Source organism: Hoplias malabaricus, chromosome Y (assembly GCF_029633855.1).
Source record: "Hoplias malabaricus isolate fHopMal1 chromosome Y, fHopMal1.hap1, whole genome shotgun sequence".
NCBI lineage: Eukaryota > Metazoa > Chordata > Actinopteri > Characiformes > Erythrinidae > Hoplias > Hoplias malabaricus.
Window position 1 is genome coordinate 72352486 of NC_089820.1, and position 22065 is coordinate 72374550.

General features: G+C 39.5%; 1 protein-coding gene across 2 annotated transcripts in view; it reads right to left on the bottom strand.

Annotated features, from left to right (window-relative positions):
- Nucleotides 1–22065, bottom strand: part of LOC136678673 (collagen alpha-1(XI) chain-like) — a 99081-nt gene that overhangs the window by 18236 nt on the left and 58780 nt on the right. For both annotated transcript variants that reach the window (XM_066656761.1, XM_066656760.1), the window contains 23 exons: nucleotides 21961–22005; nucleotides 21451–21504; nucleotides 20730–20774; nucleotides 19672–19725; nucleotides 19099–19143; nucleotides 18844–18897; nucleotides 13595–13639; nucleotides 12766–12819; nucleotides 12388–12495; nucleotides 11540–11593; nucleotides 10212–10265; nucleotides 9644–9688; nucleotides 9496–9549; nucleotides 9020–9064; nucleotides 8860–8913; nucleotides 7300–7353; nucleotides 5771–5824; nucleotides 5561–5668; nucleotides 5388–5477; nucleotides 5198–5251; nucleotides 4268–4375; nucleotides 3927–4034; nucleotides 373–426 (listed from right to left, as the gene is read on the bottom strand). In XM_066656761.1, coding sequence (XP_066512858.1) covers nucleotides 373–426; nucleotides 3927–4034; nucleotides 4268–4375; nucleotides 5198–5251; nucleotides 5388–5477; nucleotides 5561–5668; nucleotides 5771–5824; nucleotides 7300–7353; nucleotides 8860–8913; nucleotides 9020–9064; nucleotides 9496–9549; nucleotides 9644–9688; nucleotides 10212–10265; nucleotides 11540–11593; nucleotides 12388–12495; nucleotides 12766–12819; nucleotides 13595–13639; nucleotides 18844–18897; nucleotides 19099–19143; nucleotides 19672–19725; nucleotides 20730–20774; nucleotides 21451–21504; nucleotides 21961–22005 — 1440 coding nt within the window. The remainder of the gene's footprint in view (nucleotides 1–372; nucleotides 427–3926; nucleotides 4035–4267; nucleotides 4376–5197; nucleotides 5252–5387; nucleotides 5478–5560; nucleotides 5669–5770; nucleotides 5825–7299; nucleotides 7354–8859; nucleotides 8914–9019; nucleotides 9065–9495; nucleotides 9550–9643; nucleotides 9689–10211; nucleotides 10266–11539; nucleotides 11594–12387; nucleotides 12496–12765; nucleotides 12820–13594; nucleotides 13640–18843; nucleotides 18898–19098; nucleotides 19144–19671; nucleotides 19726–20729; nucleotides 20775–21450; nucleotides 21505–21960; nucleotides 22006–22065) is intronic.

Genomic DNA, 22065 nt, shown 5'->3' on the forward strand with positions numbered 1-22065 from the left:
CTGTAGTTCATAGTTTTTGTCTAATTTTATTGCCAGTTTTTTTACCTATTTATATATATTTCTTGAGGGTTTATCTGCTGTTTTGCACAGTGTTGCCTTTCTGTACATCGGCCTACTGCAATATGTTAATTTTCATATGGGATTAACAAAGATCTATCTATGTATCTATCTATCTATCTATCTATAATACATTTGAAAATATTTAAAAATCCTGCAGATTAATTATTTTTTATTTCAACACAGATGTAACATAACAAACCGTCAAAATAAATAAATAAATAAATAAATAAATAAATAAATAAATAAAAGAAAGGGTCTGAAAAGTTCCCAAAAAATATTAAAATATTAAAGACATATAAAATAAAATCTTACATGTTCACCCTTGTCTCCTTTGCTTCCTTTCTGACCTGGTTCTCCAACTTCACCCTTTAATACAAACACACACAAAAACACACAAACACACAGCATGAGACACAAAACTTCAGCTTCAACTTTTACAGAGGTCTATGAAGTTTGTGATTGTCAGGCCACTGTTGAGTAGCTCAGGTTTGTGTAAATACTATGTAGATTTTGTGCAGAATGTTTAAGGTTTTTGTAGAGTTTGTAAGGTTAGTGTGAGGAGTGTGAGGAGTTTATGTAGAGATTGTGTAAATTTTTAGTGTATGTATACAGTCTGTAAGGTTTGTGTAGAGTGGGTAATAGTGATATATATATATATATATATATATATATATATATATATATATACATACACAAGGGGTTAGACAATGAAACTGAAACACCTGTCATTTTAGTGTGGGAGGTTTCATGGCTAAATTGGACCAGGTGGCCAATCTTCATTAATTGCACATTGCACCAGTAAGACCATGTGCATCCAATAGTTCAAACATTGTATCCTGAAGGTGGTGCCATGTATCAGGATGACAATGCACCAATACACACAGCAAACTGGTGAAAGATTGGTTTGATGAACATGAAAGTAAAGTTGAACATCTCCCATGGCCTGCACAGTCACCAGATCTAAATATTATTGGGCCACTTTGGGGTGTTTTGGAGGACAGGCAATGTACCAAATTAAAGCTTAAATCACTGATTTTCATTGATTTAATCATTTTATATATAATCCCACTTGATAAATAAGTATTTTTGCTGTTATTGGAAATTGTTATGAAAAAATATTATTGACAGTACAGATTTTCAATTTTTTCACAGCGCCATATTTGAGTAATGTGTACATATCATACACCAATCAAATGGTCAGACTCTCAGGATCACGAGGATATAAGCCATTATACGCTAAAATGGACTAAGGAATTAAAGCCAAAAAAATAATATATTCCACACTTCAGGTTTGTACCTCATCAGTGACAAAACTGCTGCTTCTCGAAGCCTGAAGAGCCCATAAGCGGCTCACACACAAAGTTAGCACAGCAGCGCTTACCTTAGATAGTCCCCTTCAAAACGAGACTAAATCTGAGTCTCTCCGTCAAACCATTTGTAAATAATCCTCAAGTTTGTGTCAAGAGTACTGGCCGAAAAAATAGTACACATTTTTTAAAAAAAATAATTAAAATAAGATCTCTGTAGACCCATGTCACACCTACTGCCGCGTAGCTTAGGCTCTCAGTTTTCCAACGACATGTTTCAAAGCTTAGATGTCTTTTACTAGTTATATTTTCCCCACTGAGGACATTTAAATGCAGCAGGGGTGTGGGGGAGGTTTCCTTGTCCTACAGCCAATCAGAGAGCAGCTCTTGCCTTTTAACACATCAGTCATTTAAAGGAACACTGTACTCGGTGAGAAACAAGTATAAACACCAGAAATAAACTCAGTACATCAGAATAAAACACACCATACCTAAGGGTTTTTACTGTTTGTTGAGGGGTAAATGGCCACTTGGTGAGGGACAGGAGACTCATAGAAAGTAAAGAAAAACACTAAAATGTTGACAAGGTATGACAATGTCTAGACAAGGTATATACACTGTATTTTTGCAGTAAAAGTAATTATTTTCCTTATGGAGAGCTTTGGGTCTAAAGAGACATATGCCATCTGTCCACTGTATCAACTCCAAATTTTACCTGATGAAAGTAGACCCTGGGAGACAAACTTAAAAAGAAAAAAGTAATGGGACTCATGAACTCTTCAGTTTATAGCCACTAACATTTTTTTTTCAAAATGGTTTCTTTTACAATTTTTTTCTCTAAAAATAAGTCATAATAATAACTCTAGTTTATTCACTGCCTGAGCAATGGGTATATCGGCTTTACATATTTATACAAAAATTGCCATCGGCATCAGCTATCAAACAACCCATATCGGTCGATCACTAGTTGGTAAGGTATTTGTAAATATTGTGTAAACAGTGTTTACAGTTTGTGTAGAGTCTGTAGAGTTTGTGAAGGGATTGTGTAAATGTTGAGTTTGTGTTTTCTATAAAGTTTGTGTAGAGATTGTATAAACATACTTGTAGCGCTCCTATCGTATAATCTGGCAATTTGTTTACTATCCAGCAACCATGATGCTGAGTAGATACAGGAAATATAGGATTTTGCCACTCTAAGGAACGGTATGTCTAGGCACGTTATGGAGGTGTGGGTGTATGAACCAGAAACAAGAAAAGGTTAAAGTAAATGTTTGGCTTTACTTGTGGAAAAAAACAAACATATAACATTAAACATACAAAACACAAGGTATGGCTTCAATTCAAAATTAAATGCCAGATGAATAAACAATTATAATGGATATAAGTTGTTTACTATTTTTATACTCTGTGATTTTTGGTCTAATTAGTATTATATTTACTCTTTTTATCGCTCTTTAAATAGTATGGTTTAGGCTTTGGTTTAGTATCGTTTGAGTTAGAGGTGGGAGATATGGCTTTAAAATTATATAAAAATATTTCAGGGAGTTTCGGTGTAAATTTGGAGCAAATTCTTTGAACGCAGACAAAATTCCACCACTTTATTTCCTCATTGCCCACCCAAATTCAAAGCCAGCTCAACCAAACATTGTTTATTCGTATTAGCTCTTTGAATCTTTATAAAGAATCTTTATAAAACCGAAAGACTGTGTCATGTAGCTCAGCGGAGCACACAGGTTCTGTCACTGTGAACAGGATAGGTAGTGATCTAAAAAGGACAATTAGACTTTAAGCTCAAACCCTTATTGTAGATTTGGCTTATTTTTTGGTGACATTTTTGCTTGATGTTTCTTTTAATATGTTTTTGGCTTCTAGTTTCAGCTACTCTTTTATTTCGCACTGCAATTGAAGTACGGGGTGGGTAATTTATATGGATACACCTTAATAAAATGGTAATGGTTGGTGATATTAACTTCCTGTTTGTGGCACATTAGTATATAGGAGGGGGAAAACTTTTCAAGATGGGTGGTTGCAATGGTGGCCATTTTGAAGTCAGCCATTTTGGATCCAATTTTGTTTTTCAATGTAACTTTATACTTTCAAGAGTTATTTCCACTTATGACCACTTATAAAATGTGTTCAAAATGCTGCCCATTTTGTTGGACTGTCAATGCAACCCTCTTCTCCCACTCTTCACACACTGATAGCAACACCACAAGAGAAATGCTAGCACAGGCTTCCAGTATCCGTAGTTTCAGGTGCTGTTTGTGTAGAGTCCGTAGAGTTTGTGTAGGTTGTTTAGGGATTGTGTGGAGTCTGTAAGTTTTGTTTAGAAATTGTGTAAGTATATAAACACTGCAGTAGTTTGTTTGAAGAGTTTATGTAAAGTCTAATCTTGTGATTTGTTTACTATCCAGTCTGTAAGGTTTGTTTAGAAATTGTATAAGTATATAAACACTGCTGTAGTTTGTGGCATTGTGTTCTGAAATGTGTAACTGTGCAGATATAGCTCAGACTAACAGGAGATAAACAGATAAATGGAACTGAGCCTAGAAGCTGTACCTTGTCCCCGTCCTCTCCGGGTGGTCCCTGGGGTCCTGCAGGTCCTGGAAGTCCAACTGGACCCTGAATACCGTCCCGGCCAGCGGGGCCTGGAGGACCTTTCTCTCCCTAAACACACACAGCAGAGAAAACTAAATTAATGTCAGCCTAATATGATTAAGCCTGAATATGACAATTGACAGGATGGTATATGTGTTTCTAATGTTGCTGGGATTTTGATTAATTTTCAATTAGTTGCTCAGCCCTAGGAACTAAGCATGAAATCCACCAATCAACTCTTAGAAATGTAAACAGGTACAATATATACAACTCCGTTATAAACACTCAGCACAAACTCTTACCGGTCCACCTTTCTCTCCAGCTGGTCCTGGGGGTCCTTGTGGTCCACTGCGTCCTGTCAGTCCAATTGGTCCACCGGGTCCGGCCCCTCCTCTTTCGCCTGGAGACCCCTGAAACACACACACACATATATATCATTTTGTGGGGATATTTTCACACACCCAGTCACTCTCACACACCTGTGAACAGTTTCACATACTCACCCAGTCACTCATACTCTCACACCTGTGAACACACACTCTCTCTTTCTCTCTCTCTCACACACACATACGCACACCTGTGAACAGTTTCACACACTCACCCAATCACACAAACACATCTGTGGACAGTTTTACACACTCACTCAGTCACTCACACACACACACCCACCTGTGGATATGTATAAGTCTAATTCATGTAAATTAAAAAATGCAGGACTATAACATGAACTATAACATGAAGGATGGAGTGATGAAATACCGCCCAAGTGTTTTTTTTTTCTGTAAAGCACTTTGAATTGCTTCTGTATGAAAGGTGCTCTATAAATAAACTTGCCTTGCCTTGAAATCAATTTCATGATTAGCTGAACATTTTGAACAATTATGATTAATGAAGGATTATTTTGTTTGTTGCCTCATAGTTCAGTGAAAAGGCTCAAAAGGTTCATATTTGGTGTGTGATTGTGTTTAATATTTTGTGGATTATTGCTGATTATGTTTTTTGTCAGTGTTTACATACTTCCTTATGTTCAGTGTCATGGGGACACGAACATGGGGGGGAGTGGGGGCTCATTAATAGCATGCGCCCTTAAAGGTGCCCCAACTACAAATTTTAAGCTCATATCTGACTTTTTAGGATGTGTTTTTAATTTCCATTCCAATTTTATTTTTTTTAACACCATTCCACTACTCCATCACAGACCTTCAGATCTACAGTGAAAAGCAGGAACTTACGACAGGACCAGGGGGACCCTGCGGACCCTCACCTCCCTTCAGCCCTGCGGGACCCTACAACAGAAAAAATCAGAGAAGAGTTACAGTATTACTGCCGCTCTACACAACACATACACACCCAGCAGAAACTACAGATGTTACAGAGAAATTAAAGAGACACTACAGAGATATTAAGGATATGTAATTTTACCGGGGTTCCAGGAAGTCCTCTCTGTCCTTGGAATCCCCTCAATCCAGCTGGACCGGCTTTACCAGGAATGCCTTGAGGACCAGGATCACCCTGTGGAGGAAGAGCAGGTTAGCTACTAATGAAGCCCAGGATGAACTTAAAAAAACTATAATAGACTTTTACACAAACGGCACCTTTCCTCCTTCTTTTCCAGCGGCTCCAGGGAGACCCTGTTCTCCAGGAGGTCCTGGAGATCCAGGATGACCTCTCTCACCCACAGGTCCAGTCTCTCCTGTCGGTCCCTTACATATAAAATATAGAATGATTAACAATGAGACTTTCTCCTCACACACATGTTCTGTTAGCAGATTTTGTTTATTCTATTTGTTTTGTTGATTGTTTACCTGTGGACCAACGACACCTCCAGGCCCTGGGGGTCCGGTTTTTCCTTGGAAACCCTGGTAAATAAGAATTTAGGAATTGAATTAGAGCTTACATCTCATGTCAGCCAACTAGTGACATAAAGAGTTGAGAACAAAACAGAAATCTCAAAAAGTTTAATCTATAAAAAACCTACAGTTTTAATGACGTTTATAAATGTTATTACATGTATGTATGATATTACAATGTATGTTATGTAATTACAAATGTTACATTAGGAATCGCACATTTTTGCGTTGTAAAAATGTTAATTATAATTAATTTATGATAAATTATAATTACACAGAATCAGGGGTCCGTTTTGCCCTTCACTACACTGAGGGTTCAAATTGATCACTGTCAGACTAGTGCAATTTTAAGTAAAATGTCTTATTATTGGTACATTATTATTATTATTATTATTGTTATTATTATTATTGGGTCTGTTCCAAAACCTAGTGCGCTGTCTAACTAGAGAGAATTTTACGTCATAGTGTGCGTGCTCCCGACACATAGGCTGTCCCAATTTGTAGATACTTCATTATGCTGTCTACTAAGATACTGGTCAAATTTAGTCAGGCAGCATCGAACCCTTTCTTAGCCATGAAGGCAACGCAAGAACAACTCCCGTCTGTTTCGCTCTTCTCCCAGAGCAAAAATATTTGAAATCATGATAGAAATGGGAAAAGTAGAATCCACCACACTGAAACATATGGTCTGTCCCAAAACCTAGTGAGCTGCCTAGGTAGGCATTGTCTGCATAGACAGCTGTTTAAGTAGACAGCATTTTAACGGCCGTCTGTCCTTATGAGGCAGATTATTGAGATGCTCTAGTTAGAGAGTGATTGCTTCTCTCGTGATAATTGTCATTTTAAATTTTTTTTGCTCTGAGAGAAGAGCGAAATGGATGAAAGATGTTCTTGCATTGCATCCTGGGATTGTCTTCGCGCCTAAGGAAGTGTCCAATGCTGCCTTAAAATTCAGCCAAATTTGGCGTGCTGTGGGCTGGAAAAATCTGTGATGCCATCTCAATAATCAGTAATAATAATCAATAACAGAGCTTCTCAATAATCTGCCTCATGGTGACAAATGACCATTAGAGTGCTGCCTACCTAGGCAGCTCACTAGGTTTTGGGACAGACCTATTATTATTATGATTCAACTACTGTCTACTGTTTCGTCTTCACATTTTGACACCTAGTGGCTTTGAAGTGTCAGAGATTCTGTACTGAACACTGTTTCAAACATGGCGGGCCCTTGTAGGGGACCCACAATGTAAAGCATAACGTGGTTCTTTCAGTAAAGAGAGCAGTTAGATTCTTCACTTTCTAAACATTATAAAACAATATAATGATCACTGTTTGCTTATTTGTGTAAGGTAAAAATGACTGACTGAAACTTTAATAACTATTTAAATGGTCCAGACCCAGTGCAGGGTGGGATTAATGCCTTGTATAAACACAAACACAGACTGGTTAGCTTTTTTAACTGGATGCAGAAAATGACCACTCACCGTTTCTCCTCTCTGTCCGGGATGACCTGGCAACCCATCCTTTCCTGGAGGTCCCTGCACAGAGACAACAGCGGATGGTCAATTACCAGCATCACACATTAATAAGTTACAGGGGAAATAAACACAACCTGGGGGAAACAGTCGATGTGTCCTGAGCAAGTTTGAAAATGTAATTTTTTTCAGGTCCATCAGCAATCCTTGATATAATTTAACTGATCTTCGACTGATCAAAAGAAACCAAGGAATGGATGAGAACAGAAAGGGTTAAATTAATGAACATAGGTAAACTCATGGCTTGCCGTGTTAATGTTGTTTGTGTTTACTGTGTTTGAGGTTATTAAAGCTCAGTGTCCAAAAATGAAGCTTTATAAATGGAAGTTTGCCTGGAGTCTGAAAATGCAGTTTAGGGCTGTGTTCCCTTCAGAACCCCCTCAGAACTGTGTGAGAACCAGCTGGCGTCTCAGAGGTCTTCACGCTCTCAGACCACTGTCAGAGGATGATCAGGTCACTTCACATGATCACATTACATTGTTATTCATCTGTTCTAGATGTTTAACTGGTTTTAATGATGTTATTTTACACTGTAAACCCTCATGTTCAAAGAAATTAACTGGACTGATTCTAATTTAAATTATATTAAAATGTTTCACTCAAATAAACAAATTATTTTCAACAATTTCTTCTTTTGAGTTTGTGAAATTGTAAAATTTTAATTTAGCAGAGTCCTGTTGATTTAGCAGAAACCAGTGCAGCACTTTTCAACCAAGATGGCGGATAGTCAGAGGTTCACTGCTTTTAGTTAATTTGGAGAGGTTCGTGTGTTTATTTCAGTGCAAGGGGTGGTGGCGCAACTGATATAATCACTGTCACATAGCTCCGGAGTCCTGGAGTTATGGGTTCAAGGACCACCATCAGGTCACTGCCCTGAAGAGTTTGGTGTGTTCCCCCACAGTGCAAAAACACATGTTGATAGGTGGACTGGCCGTGAGGGATGTCCATAGGTGTGAGTGTTACAGACAGTGAATGAATTTATGGTTAATAGTATTTAATAGTATTTTTTTTAGTTGTATTATGTATTAAATGAAGTTGTAGACACTTATAATAAATGTGTATGCATACTTCTGACATTTGAGTTTATAAATTCAAAAAAGTTAACTTATGCTAACTATGTAACTTAACTGCTAACTTATTCAGGTTTACAGTGTAGAGAACGCATCTGAATCCTGTGGCTGATGCAGGAATTTATGCAGATCGATCATCTGCTGGGTTCAGGCACTTTCTCTGAGTCTCTTACAACAAGTAAACCCCCCCTCCCAGAACCAGTGGAATAATGTTAGAGCGCTCTCCCAGCGTGGGATTCTCTGAAGGTGGATTTCCTTGTTTGGTCACCGAGGTGTGTGTTCAGCTTGAGGTGTGATCTCTCCACACTCTACTGCTGAGGAACTGAATGTGATGTTATAATGATTTAACAGCTGTAAACACAGACAGCAGGTTTTACTCTACTGCAGGGAAGCAAAACAATTCAGGTTTAGTGAAAATAAAGAATTAAAATTTACTAACATTTGGACCCTTGGGTCCTGGGAGCCCGACCGGTCCCTGTGGTCCTTGAGGCCCCTGAGTGGAGAGATAAATAAAAACACAGGGATCATAACGGGATTTTAAGGAGAAACTTCATAAATAAAACATGTTTAAAATGTGCCATAAGATCAGAGGTGCTCACTCGTTCTCCGGGACCCCCTGCAGGCCCATCATTCCCTGAGGTCCCCTGAGAAGAAGAGAGGAAGTGAGAAATAGTGAATAAGGAAAATGAAGAGTCAGCAACTTCTCAATAATGGACGAGGAAGATATAAATTCTTAAACTAAAAAAATAACTTAAGAATTAAGTATTAAGGGTTAAGTAATTCACGGCGGCTAACATAGAAATCTCATCTTTAAATTGTCTAAACTTTTGGATACCATATTATCCCCAAGAACAGAACAAATCCATTACATGTTTTTGCTAAGTCTACTATGGGCCACTACTTTGGTCAGGGTTTGTAAAGTTTTTTGCAGTGAAGGGAACAGAAAAGACCACAGCAGTCATCCAAAGTCCGCTGCTCACCTGACGAGAAGCCCTGCCCCCTGCAGGTGACAGGTAAATATCTCAGATATATAATTGACCTCTACTTCATTCTAAAAGTCTGAGTGAGGTCTGACCTTTGGTCCTGGCTTTCCTGTCGGGCCTCTTGCTCCTCGTCCACCTCTGGGACCCTGAGGAAATGTAAGCATTAGCAATAACATTAGAGTCAGGTGTTAATACAGGTATTTACTCTGTGAACTGAAAGTTTGTGGGTGGTCACCATACCGTTGGACCGCGCTGTCCTCGTGGTCCCGCTTTCCCAGCAATGCCCTGAAGAGAAACACGGTCAGAGAAACATCAGGAACAAAACCTGCCTGAAACACTGAGCTTGACCTGATTCTACACACAACCTAGAACCTGAACCCTGTTCATACAACAGCACACACACGGTCCTTGGGATATGTTCCTTCACACAGCTCATTACTGCAAAAACTTTGAATTTATTAATTTACAAAACCGTGGATTTATTCTAAGGTCTGTTATACTTGTCCTTATTGAGGTGCAGAATGATGAAGGACAGCACATTTTCACATGCCACTTAATATTCTACAATGTACTTTTAATCTTTGCAGTCTCGCTCTCATTGTCTCTCTCTCTGTCTCTCTCCACTATTTCTTTTCTCAGTTTCCCTCCCTCTCTCTGATTGTTTCTTTGTTCCTTTCTGTCTCACTCTTATTTTCATTCCCTCAGTCTTTCTCTCTCTCTCATATTCTACATTTTTCCAGTGTGACATGCAAATGTTTTATTGTTTTAAAAAATACTTTTAATTAAGACACAAATCTGTTGTTCTTACTCGTGTTCCTTTTTCTCCATTTGCTCCAGAAAAACCACCAAAACCAGTGGAACCCTAGAGAGAGAGAGAGAGATAGAGAGAGAGAGAGAGAGAGAGAGAGAGACGTGATTAGTTATGGATCATGCTCACCACTTCAGCTCATCCCAGAGGAACTTCAACAATCCAGAGAACACAGTTCCACTGTTCCACACACCAGGGGAACTCCTTCATTCCAGAGAACACAGTTCCACCATTCCTCACCCCATAGGAACTCCATCACTCCAGAGAACACAGTTCCACACAATCAATGTAGCGGACAGTGGGGTTTTCCATTAGCCCTGTTAGCCTAGCCACCAGAGCAAGGATAGGAACATGGAGCAGACTATACTATTTACTCTTTAACAACAAAGATAAACTGAGCACTTTGATGTATTTGATGATCTGAATACAGAGGCTTTTGATGTATTGTTTACTTGTTGTGTGTTGTATTTACAGCAGTCAGTAATTTCCTCTAGAGAATCAGGTTCCGAATCAGACTCTACACTGACACCTAGTGCTTCGTTCATGTTACGTGCCTCCTTAATTAATCCAGATTTTTACTCAGATGGGATCTGGCGGATCCTGCAGGATCAAATTTATGTAGGTGTTCTGTATCTGTGTGAAATATGAAAAAACTGTCTCTGAAACGGCCGTCTGCTCACACTGATATGTTTATGTGGCTCAGACAGAAACATGTCCCTAAGCAACCTGTGGTGCATGATGTAGGGCCTTAAATAACAGCTTCAACACCTGAGCACTGCACATATGTCTAACAGACATCTGTTTATAATCAGTTCTCACTTGCACACCTCCTTCTCTAACAGTCAGTGTGGTATTTTGGCACTGAAGCTGTAGATTCATCACCGTGCAGTATGCACTTTGTAGGGAGAACAGAGCCGTTTGAGACAGCCTGCAGTTGCTGCCGATGCTGCATGTTCACACAACCACAAAATCAAAGGCATATCAGATCTAGGAGCACATACGACAGTGTCTCTGATTTGAAAAAATCACAAAACTCTGAAAAATCTGATCTGTGTCATATTAAGGCAAATAAATCAGATTTGAGTCACTTCTGCTTGGTAGTGTGGACACAGTGCTAGAGGTCTGGAAGGGGTAGAGACTACTGATACTAAACCAACATAACTTCAAACATAGCTATGTAGCATAAACTTGTCAAGTAAATAATAATCATAAATAAGACTGGAAAAATGACTGATCGCACCTTTAAACTGAGTCTTTGTGGATGCAGAGGATCAAAGACCCATTAAAGGAACAATGCATTGAGTCCAAAAGTGTATGTAAAGTCATACCTTTGGACCTTGACGTCCAGGATATCCAGGAAGCCCAGGAACGCCCAGTTTTCCCTGAAAAACAAACAGCAGCTTTAACCATCCACAAGGCACAAAGAAGAGGTCGATAACATTAAAAAAACATTGAATATTTAAACCCCAGGGGCTGGTCTTGTGTCAGGATTAAGCCTAAATCTGGACGCAGGATCATTTGAAAGCAGGTTTTCCATCAACAGGACAATACAGTATCTGACCTGGTCTAAGATCAGTATCTGCTAAGAATGATTAAGTGACCACTACCCACCAAGCACCTCCCACCAGGGGGCATGGTCAGGGGCTGGTTGGATTCAAGATGGACACAGGCTCTGGGGATGAGTACTTGGGCTTTTGGGCCACTGGGCCAGGTAGGCTGCTTGTATCAGATAAACGTGGGCAGCCCAGTAACTCTATGTGTTTGGGGTCCACATGGTTCCAGAGTGGGGCATCTTAGAGACCAACCCAGTACCCAGTGTGTTTAACCCGACCTGGCACCATCACTGACCATGTAGAGCATCCAAATGCGGGGTCTACATTTAACCCCTGGACAGAACTCAAACCCCCACAGGGGAGTATGGTCTGTGTATGAATAATTCACTGTGAAAATATTTCATAAAATGTGCTAGAAAATTAATTAAAAAATATGTGTTTCTCTCAGCATCAAAGGGTTTAATATATTCTGAATAAACTTTAATTATATAAAGTGTGTTGATAAAATTTATTTAATGAGGTGTGTGCTTGGTCCAGAGCTGGAATCGCTCAGTGAAATTGCAGACTTTTCTGGACTGACTGCAAAACAAACACCAGCCTAAACCCAGCCTTCCTTGCACTACCTTTTCTCCTGCGAGACCCATGGGTCCAGACTCTCCGGTGGGTCCGGCTTTTCCTTTCGGACCTTCAGGTCCGTCCTCTCCTCTGGGTCCTAAGACACCAGACTCTCCCTAAATAACAGCATACATACAACATTCAAATAAACTCCACACAATATGTAAGCCACATGTAAACAATGTGTAAACAATACAATACACTTGCACTACTTCAGTCAAACAGTCTTTCAGCACTAAATACAGCTCTGAATCCAGCTTTAGAATATTAAGACTCTACACTACATGTTAAAGGATTTCCGAACAACTCAGAGAAGCTCTGGATTGAAGGGATAATTTAAGCTGTTTCAGAAAAACTTAAATAAACAAACAAATAAATAAAGTCACCTTGTCCCCTTTGAGGCCCATGTCTCCTTTAAAGCCTGGGAACCCGTCCTCGCCCTGAGAAAAGAGAGGGTCATTCATTTATAATAAAGCATCTCCTGCTCAACTAGAGCTGAGAGATAAAAAGGTCAGAGTGAGTTTATCTGCCTCAGGAACTGATCTAGAAACAATTTAGAATTTATGCCTTATTTTTTTCAGAGGAAATATACTCTAAAATTTATTTGAAAAATAATTTAGTTCTGCTCCCTTCAAAGGTTGTGTTAATATATTTACACATGCAGGTATTTAAGAGTTCCTATGATTATTAGAAAACGTTTATCATCATTATTTATTACTTTATTCCACTGTTATATCAGCCTCTAAAGGCAGTTCTGTGGCTAAATGCTAGTGGTGAGAGAGGAGACTGCTATTGTCTATGCTGAATATAATAAAGATTTATTTTTAGAAAAAGTCCCTCTCTCTCTCTTTCACACACACACACACACACACACACACACACACAGAGTGGAATCTGAGTCCTCTCTAAAAGAAACAGTGACACCTGGCGGTCAGAACGGTTAAAAATCTGAAACAGCTCTGCCAAAGCACCTGGAGCACATCACTCACAGCATCCCTCCCTCCCTAGCCTTCTGAACATGGATCTTATTTTATCTTTATTTTAATTTTATTATATTTTAAACAATGAAAACAATACTACTGATAAATAAAGTGTGATTCAAGAACTGAACTGGACTGGAGAAGACAGGACTGAACTGAGGTGAATCCACTGCTCTGAAGTTTGCTTCACTTAGATCTCATTTCTAATTGTGAGGAGGAAGCTTAGCACACTTACCTTCTCTCCTTTACCTCCTTTCAGACCTCGAACCCCCTCAGCTCCCTAAACACACACACACACAATGAACAGCAGGTGCAATAAAGTCAGGAACACTGAAGGGGTGGGGGGGGGGCTTAATTAACACTGTAAAAACCCAAACTACATTCTATTTACTAAAAAACATCAATCTTATCTTTTTTCCCCAGTTGCTTAGGAGCATTTCTCAAATCATCATTTAAATTTGCACAACATTATATGCATTTCTCAAAACATTTTGTAAAACCAGCACCACTGGGTGGATTACAGACAAATGCCTGTAACTTACACAAAATCCTTAGTTCATGTCCCAGAATGAAGTATTTATGTCAATTAACATGTGAGTGTTATTAGAATCATTGTTTGTGAACAAGACAGTCAAAATCTTTAGCCACATTGTCAGTACATCAGTAACACTGTGAGAGTTTTGTGAATGTTTTGAAAGTGAAAATACACAGGCTGCACTTTTACTGTAAGATCCATGTGGGAGATCAATTGAAAGAGACTGGACAAGATGCATAATCATGATTTTGACTCTTTGTACTGTAGGTCAATGACAGACTGTGTCTTTATGAAACAGAAAAAATGACAAGACAGTTTAGTACAAATGGATCAAATCTGACCAATCAGAAATATAAGCATGACAAACACCCTTCAGGCAGAGATGTACATTATAGGGCTGCCTGTAGAATTACATTGGAGACTTTCTAGACTTCCTGATGTGGTCTGTCGGGCCACAGATTCTCATCTACATCACACCAAATAGCTTTCCTCACAATGCAGTATGGAAATGATATTTTTGAATGTCTTGTCCAGCCTCTACGGTCATTGGCGGTGATGTTCTTACATGCTCCAACCATAGCAGTCAACAGTGTCATCTGAATATGTGGCTGAATCCTTACATATATCAAGCGGTTATTTCCTTGTTCTTCCATTGTCAGAAACTGAAAGGTAATTGAAGGTTCTCTGAGCTATTTTAGAGAGCTGGTTGATTATTGTTTGATATAAAGCTTCAAACACTCCCCTTTATATGTGAAAGTCATGATTCACCTGAGAGCTAATAATCAGTTCAGCAGGCATTTACCAAAAATGTCCAACAGAAATGTATAAAGTGTTCTATGACAACTGGATCAATATTTCTATATGTGTACTGACATATGCAATGGACTAGTGCCTGAATGTTTTGGGGGTTGAACTGTTCAACAGAGAAGCAGTCTAATACATTCTGATCAACATGATAAAAGCAATTGATAATGTAAGAAGGAGCAGACAGCTGTGCAAAATCATCTGTATGATTAACCCAAACATGTGCTGTTTCTCCAAAAGGAATGAGAAATTGCTTTTATGATGTGCACAAGTCACTATATGATGTGGACTTTGAATAAGTAATATTGAGAAATTCATTTCTGATCTGAGAAATGCTCCAAAGCGATTGAGAAAAACTGTAACTGGAGAGAGGCAGAGATGGACCAACAGACAGAGAGATAAGCAAAAAGACAAACAGAGAGAGAGAGAGAGAGAGAGAGAGAGAGAGAGAGAGAGAGAGAAAGAGAGAGAAACAGACACAGATAAACAGACAGAAACAGACAGACCAACAGAATAAGATTATTAAAAATAAATAAATAAACACATAGATAAATAGGTGGATAGATAAATATTTAATGTATACACGATTGCACATATTTTTTATTAACTTAATTATAACGTTATAAAACATTGTTTATCTCCTTCAACTACACAGGCTTTTCTCCTTTCTAAAAACCCATTGTTATTGTATTTTTTTTTACATATCACCCCTTACATATCACAGAAATTTCTACTTCTATGTCGAACAATCTTCTCTGATTGGATACAAAAGTAAAAACATCAATTTCATAAATAACACAAAAAACAATGAAATCATCATCCTGCAAGAAACATGGGGCAAATCCGACTTGGTCACTCCCTGTTCCACTAACTACAAAGAAATTATAATTCCATCAATTAAGCATCCTAGTATAAAAATAGGTAGCGATTCTGGAGGAATTATGATTTGATACAAATCAGAATGATCAAAATTTCAATTTAATCAAAACTCCACTAAAAATATGAAAAATCCCTAATTCTGCGTAAAATCTCCCAGCAAATCCCATTACTACGGTTAAGATACCTTCCCCAGTCTCCACAACCAGATCAGCAGCTTCGAGACCCAGGGAAGTGTGCTGATCTGCGGAGACCTGAACACCCGCACAGGATTTCTACCTGAAATCTGTACGGAGAATGGTAACAATAACATATTTAGACATAATTACCCAAGAAACATAACCTCCCTCGAAATAACTCTGATCAAGAGGTGCACCGCAATAGAAAGGACCTCCTGCAGCTCTGTCAGAGTCTGGGTCTGTACCTGGTCAACGGTAGTACAGGAGGGGACTCTGTGGAAGGATACGTCTTCTGCTCACCCCTTAGCAACAGCACAGTCGATTACATGATCACAGATCTAGACCATTTCTCTCTCAGTGCGTTCACCGTTAAACCAATAAACCCTCTGTCTGACCACAGCCAAATCACTGCGTTTATCAGAAGGACAGAGGCTAACAGCACTGCACCCACACAACCTGGTAAGCTGTACAACATCCGGAGGCCATACAGATGGGCCCTAAACAGCACCCAAGAGTTCTAGAAAGCAATCAGGCGCCACGAAATTCAAGCAATTTTAGACACCTTGCTGGATGCCACAGTAACTACGGCGTCAATCTGGCCGTTAGAAATATAAACCATATATTTAATAAAACTCACCAAATATGCAAATGAAAACAATCAAAGAACAAATCCAGAAACCAAAGGAAAATAAGTGATTTGACACAGAATGCCAAAAAATAATTAAGAAAAAAATAATTAAGAAATCTATCAAATCAAAAACATCAGAAACCCAACTCAGATTTATGCTTTCGGTACTGTGAGACTGTACAAACACACACTCAGAATCACAAAAGTACAACACACACACAACTGATACTAATTGAGGAGTCCATCAACACAAACAGCTTCTGGGAACACTGGAACACTCTCAGTAAATCCCAACCAGAAGTATTGGTCATTCAAAACAGAGACATATGGATCACACATTTTAGATCCCTCTACAGTAATGTAACCACAAATTTAACACCAGATCAAAAGAACATCTCCAAAAAATTCATTCTTTGGAATTGGCCATAAAAGACTTCCAGAACCCCCTGGACTCCCCCATTACTGCGCAGGAACTTAAAAACAAAATATCTGCCCTAAAACTCAAAACAAGCAAGCAGCACAATGGCATCTTAAATGGAATGATCTGGCACATGAGTGAAAAATTCCAATTGGCCATTCTTAAACTATTCAACATGATTCTGAGTGTGGGTTACTTCCCTGATGTCTAGAGTCAAGGTCTGATAACTACAGAGGCACCTGTGTGAACGATAACCTGGCGAAGTTAATGTGTAGCATCATCAGTTCAAGACTTTTAGACTTCCTTATGAAGCACAGGGTCCTAAGCAAAAGCCAGATTGGATTTATACCACCACAAGTCAGATCATATTTACCCCCTTCTTGCCCTGATTGACTTACATGTTAAAAAGAATATAACAAAATATTTGTTTTATTGATTAAAAAAAAAAAAAAAAAACATTTAATTTGATTTGGCACAGCAGTTTATTCTACAAACGTATTGAGAGTGGTGTAGGGGGTAAAACATATGTCATTAAATTAATGAACAGTAAGTATGGTATAAGGATAGGCAACAAAAATACAGGGCTGTTCTCTCAGGAGCACAGAGTGAGACAGGGCTGCTGCTTAAGCCCAACACTATTTAACATTTATATGAACAACTGGCCAAGATTCTGGAGAGCTCTGCAGCACCCGGTCTCACTCTGCATGACTCAGAGATGAAATTCCTGCTCTACGCAAACGACCTGGTTCTGCTGTCCCCCACAGAGCAGGGTCTACAGCAAAACCTGGACCTGCTGGAGCAGTACTGTCAGAAATGGGTCCTGGCAGTAAACCTGACAAAGACCAAAACCTTCATTTTCCAAAAGAAACCCTGATCTCAGGGAATCTCCCGCTGCTTCACACTAGGGACACACAGGTTAGACTACAGTAGAGTGTATAACTATTTAGGACTGAAGATTAGTCCAACAGTAAGCTTCAGTCCAGTGGTCAATGAACTGACAGAGAAAGCACGCAGGGCATTCTATGCCATCAAACGCCAAATTCCCATTTGAAATCCAATCAGATCTAGAACCCATTCACAGTGAGATGTGGAGGCATTCTACTCACATTTGGCCAATGGGACAAACACCCAACGGAAATAATGCATACTGAGATCTGTAAAAGCATCTGCAATGCACATGACAACAACAAACAACGGCAGCAGAGCAGAATTGGGCAAGTAACTTCTGTTACTGAAAATACAAAAACAAATGATTAAATATTGGCTACATCTAAAAAACAGTGACCCCCGCTCCTATCACTACACAGCCCTGCAAAGAGAAGAGTTCCCTCACACAGCTGGTCCTGACCCTGACCTCACTAACACACGTCAGGACCAGTCTGAAACACCCCAATGAGAGTCAACCAAATTATAACACTCCAAAAGAACAACTATATCACACACACACACACACACACACACACACACGCACACACACACACACACAAAGCAGAATGCAGTGCTATCTGGCCCTAAATCAACAGTACATTTGTAGCAGAGTACCATAGTGACTGAACCACACATACAGATTCACACTGACCAGGTACAGACTCAGCGCCCACAGCCTGGCAGTACAGACAGACCTGGCTCCCCAGAGAGCATAGACACCGCTGGCAGTGCAACAGCGGCGCTGTAGAGACAGAGCTGCACTTCCTCACCGAGTGTAAAAAAAATTCAAACAGTTATGAGAAAGTGACTTCCCAAAAAAAAAATGTAATGTTCTTAATGATCTATGCTGTTGTATTAGTGCTTTGGCAATAATGTATCTAAATAGATTCATGCCAATAAAGCTTATTGAACTGAAAAGAATTGAGAGAGAGAAACAGACAGAGAGACAGATAAAGACACAGAGCGAGAAAACCGACAGATCAACAGAAATCAGACAGAATCATTGTGTACTCATTATAAAGTAGTTATTAGTGTTGGTTATTCATAAGAATATATGAAAATATGAAGACAAATATTAATTATGAAGTTGGTGTGAGTGTAAATAACAAGACTTCACTTTAACTCCGCGAGGACCAGGGTATCCAATAGAGCCCTGGGGTCCAGGAAACCCCTAAAACGCAAGACACAAACAAACTCAGTAAACCAGAGCCACTTCACATTCAGGACATTTAAAATATTATAGAAATTTAATTAAAGGTTATCTAAACAAACAAACAAAAACACACTGAGAAAAAAGGAAACACTCCAGAATATCTCAGACTCCATCTCAGAAAGAAAAAGAGAGAGACAGAGAGAAAGGAAACCCACTCACTGCTGCTCCCTTCTCTCCAGGTGGGCCTTCTTTTCCAGGATGACCCTGTGGGGAAGTCGGGTGGTGGGGGTGTAAGTGGGGGTTAAACTCCAATTAAAAATAAATACAGTAAACAATAACATCCCCCTCTCCACCGGGAGGCTCTGACACGCTTAGTCTGACACTTTACTGGACTGATCACACACTTGGAACAATAAACCCAAATAACACCGAGGTGACAGAACAAGAGACATGGATTCTGTTAGTCTACCTGCAGCCACCAGGGGGAGGCACAGGGCTGCCCTGAAGATATCACAGGTGATCAACTGCACATGTCCTTCACCTGTCCACCTATCCTACCGGACAGAGCTCAGTAAAGACTGGACTGGTCATTCAGGACAGGGATTTCCAGCCTGTTTTGCAGTACGTAGTGTTTTGTATGTGGTATGGATTGTGTAGTGTGTAGTATAGAACACCCCAGAGGATGAGTTCTGAGGTGCCTTTTTGTTATGGTCAGTTCTACAGAGCCAAATTTGTATGGAACAGAATTGAATGAAAGAGAATTAACAGAATATGAATAAGAGAGAGACTCACAGGAGGACCGTCAGCACCAGCCAATCCCTGCAGACCTGGCTTCCCCCCAGGACCCTAAACAGATGAAGAGAATGAACATATATCAGGGTAAAACAAATAATAAAAAAATTAAAATAAATAAATAAATAAATAAAAACAACAGATAACACAGGAGAACTTTCTCAAACTCAGTTCTCCTAAAAACTCCAGAAGTTCTGAAACATTTTATTATATTCTTCAGAGGTTCTCCAGAGTGTTGTGGTGTCGACCAAGTGTGTGATGGACGGAGTCACTGTGAGGGTTAGCTGGTGAGAGAGGGTGGATGAGTGAGAGAGAAGCTTGTATGTAAAATAGTTCCAAAGTTTGGATTTTGATGTAATTGTTGGTTTCAAATAATTTCCTTTCATTTGAAATATGAAACACGTTCTCAATCATCAGATACATCCACTTCGGAAAATGGAACACAATGCAATGACACAGTTCCACCAGAGATGGTCCAACTTCCCAAACCTGCAAACTCACAGTGCAGCTTTAAAGTTAAGGATAACTGCAGTGATTCCAGGGTCCATACTGACCATTCAGAGTTGGAGCTGACCATCAGAGACCAGCTCAGCACATATCTCTCTCACACACACACACACACACACACACACACATATATATATATATATATATATATATATATATATATATATAAATAAACAAATACACAGTGCGTAAAAGCCCTCATGGGCTCCAGTGTCACATTTCATTCTAATTGGCTCCTAAAGCTCAGGCTGTCGGAAATTTCTGTGTGTGTGTGTTCTCTGTAGAAGTTCTCTAATATTTATACTTAGAAAATCCACCAAACAAGTAAACAGAGGTGTTCTGTCTTTTACACAAATGTGTGTGTATGTGTGTTAGTTTCCTCTGTACTCAGCAGTGATCTTTTCAGAACCTACAGTTTGGAAACCAAAGAGCTGCTGAATCGTTTATGAGGCCAGGGCAGAAAAACCCTGTCTGTAAAAACAAAACCCCTCTCTCTCTCGCTCTCTCTCTCTCTCTCTCTCTCTCTCTCTCTCTCTCTCACACACACTTACTTTCTCTCCAGGAGGTCCGATTGGTCCTTGAGGTCCAGGCAGACCCTGAAACACAGACACTATTAAGGTTATTAAAGTGAATAAGGAGATAAAGATAATAAGGGAATTAAGTGCATTAATTGTTGAGATCTGAGGTGTTTACAGAGAGTAACCCTGAGAAACAACATGAACCCAAACCTGACTCAAGTATAAATTATAAAATTAAAGAATTAATTAAATCCTGCACAATTCTAAATGTGTGAATCGCCAAAACAGAAACAACAACTTTTTTGAACTGTGAGGGAGCGAGCGACAGATGGAGACGGAGTAAAGCCCCCACTCCTGGATTCTAGAGCAGTGGAACCAGATTCTGTGACCGTCTGATGGTTTAGCCTGTGTTTGGCGAATGCCAGGGAACCTCACCTGCCTCATTGCACTCCGGCAGCTGTAAAATCCAGTGGAGGAAGAATAATGCTGTGGTTCAAGGGTTTTTCAAGGGTTAGTTTCAGTGGAGTGAATACTTAATGATTTAGCAAACCAAGATGTTTTGGACAACTCTCTCCTTCCTTGTTTGTGGGAACAGTTGTGCTCCATCATCACTGTGCCCCTGTGCTCAAAGCAAGGTCTATAGGTAGATGATGAGACAGGTGCAGGGACAGGTTGAGGTATGTCTTAGTGTGTCTTACAGGTGCACCCACCTTCTCCAGGGTGTCCCTCTGCTGATGTCAGTGGGTGAACTGACCTGAGGTCCTGGGATCCCCTGCTGTCCCGGAGGTCCAGGTTCTCCTGAAGGACCCTGGAAGAAAGGAGTAAATCAAATATTAAACCTCAGGGTTCCTGCATCGTACCCACTGGAGTCCCAAACGACCAGCACCCAGAAGTGGATGAAGTGCTTACAGGAGATAAATGAATGAATGAACGAATAATGCATATGATTGATGAGAATGTTTATAGTGATTATCTTGTACATAATGAATGATAATAATAGATATGAACATGATTATAACAATGTAAATATAAAAGCAAAAAGATCTAATTACAAAAAAACTTTGTAGAATATTAATGCTAATTTAAAACCTGTATTTAAAAAATAAATTTACATTAATCACAAGCATGTCCTAAACAAACAACTGAATGGCAGTGCAACTGAAGTGCTCCACAGGTGTCCCAGGTGGTTGCTAAGGTGTCTCAGGTGGTTGCTAAGTGTCCCAAGTGGTTGCTATGATGGTTGCTAGGTGTTTAAATTTCTCACCATGTTTCCTTTAGGGCCAGCTGGGCCGTCCAGTCCAGGGAGACCCTGAGGGCAGGAACAGAGACACTGTTTAGTATAGTGTCAGTTTGAGTTCAAGTGTAAAGT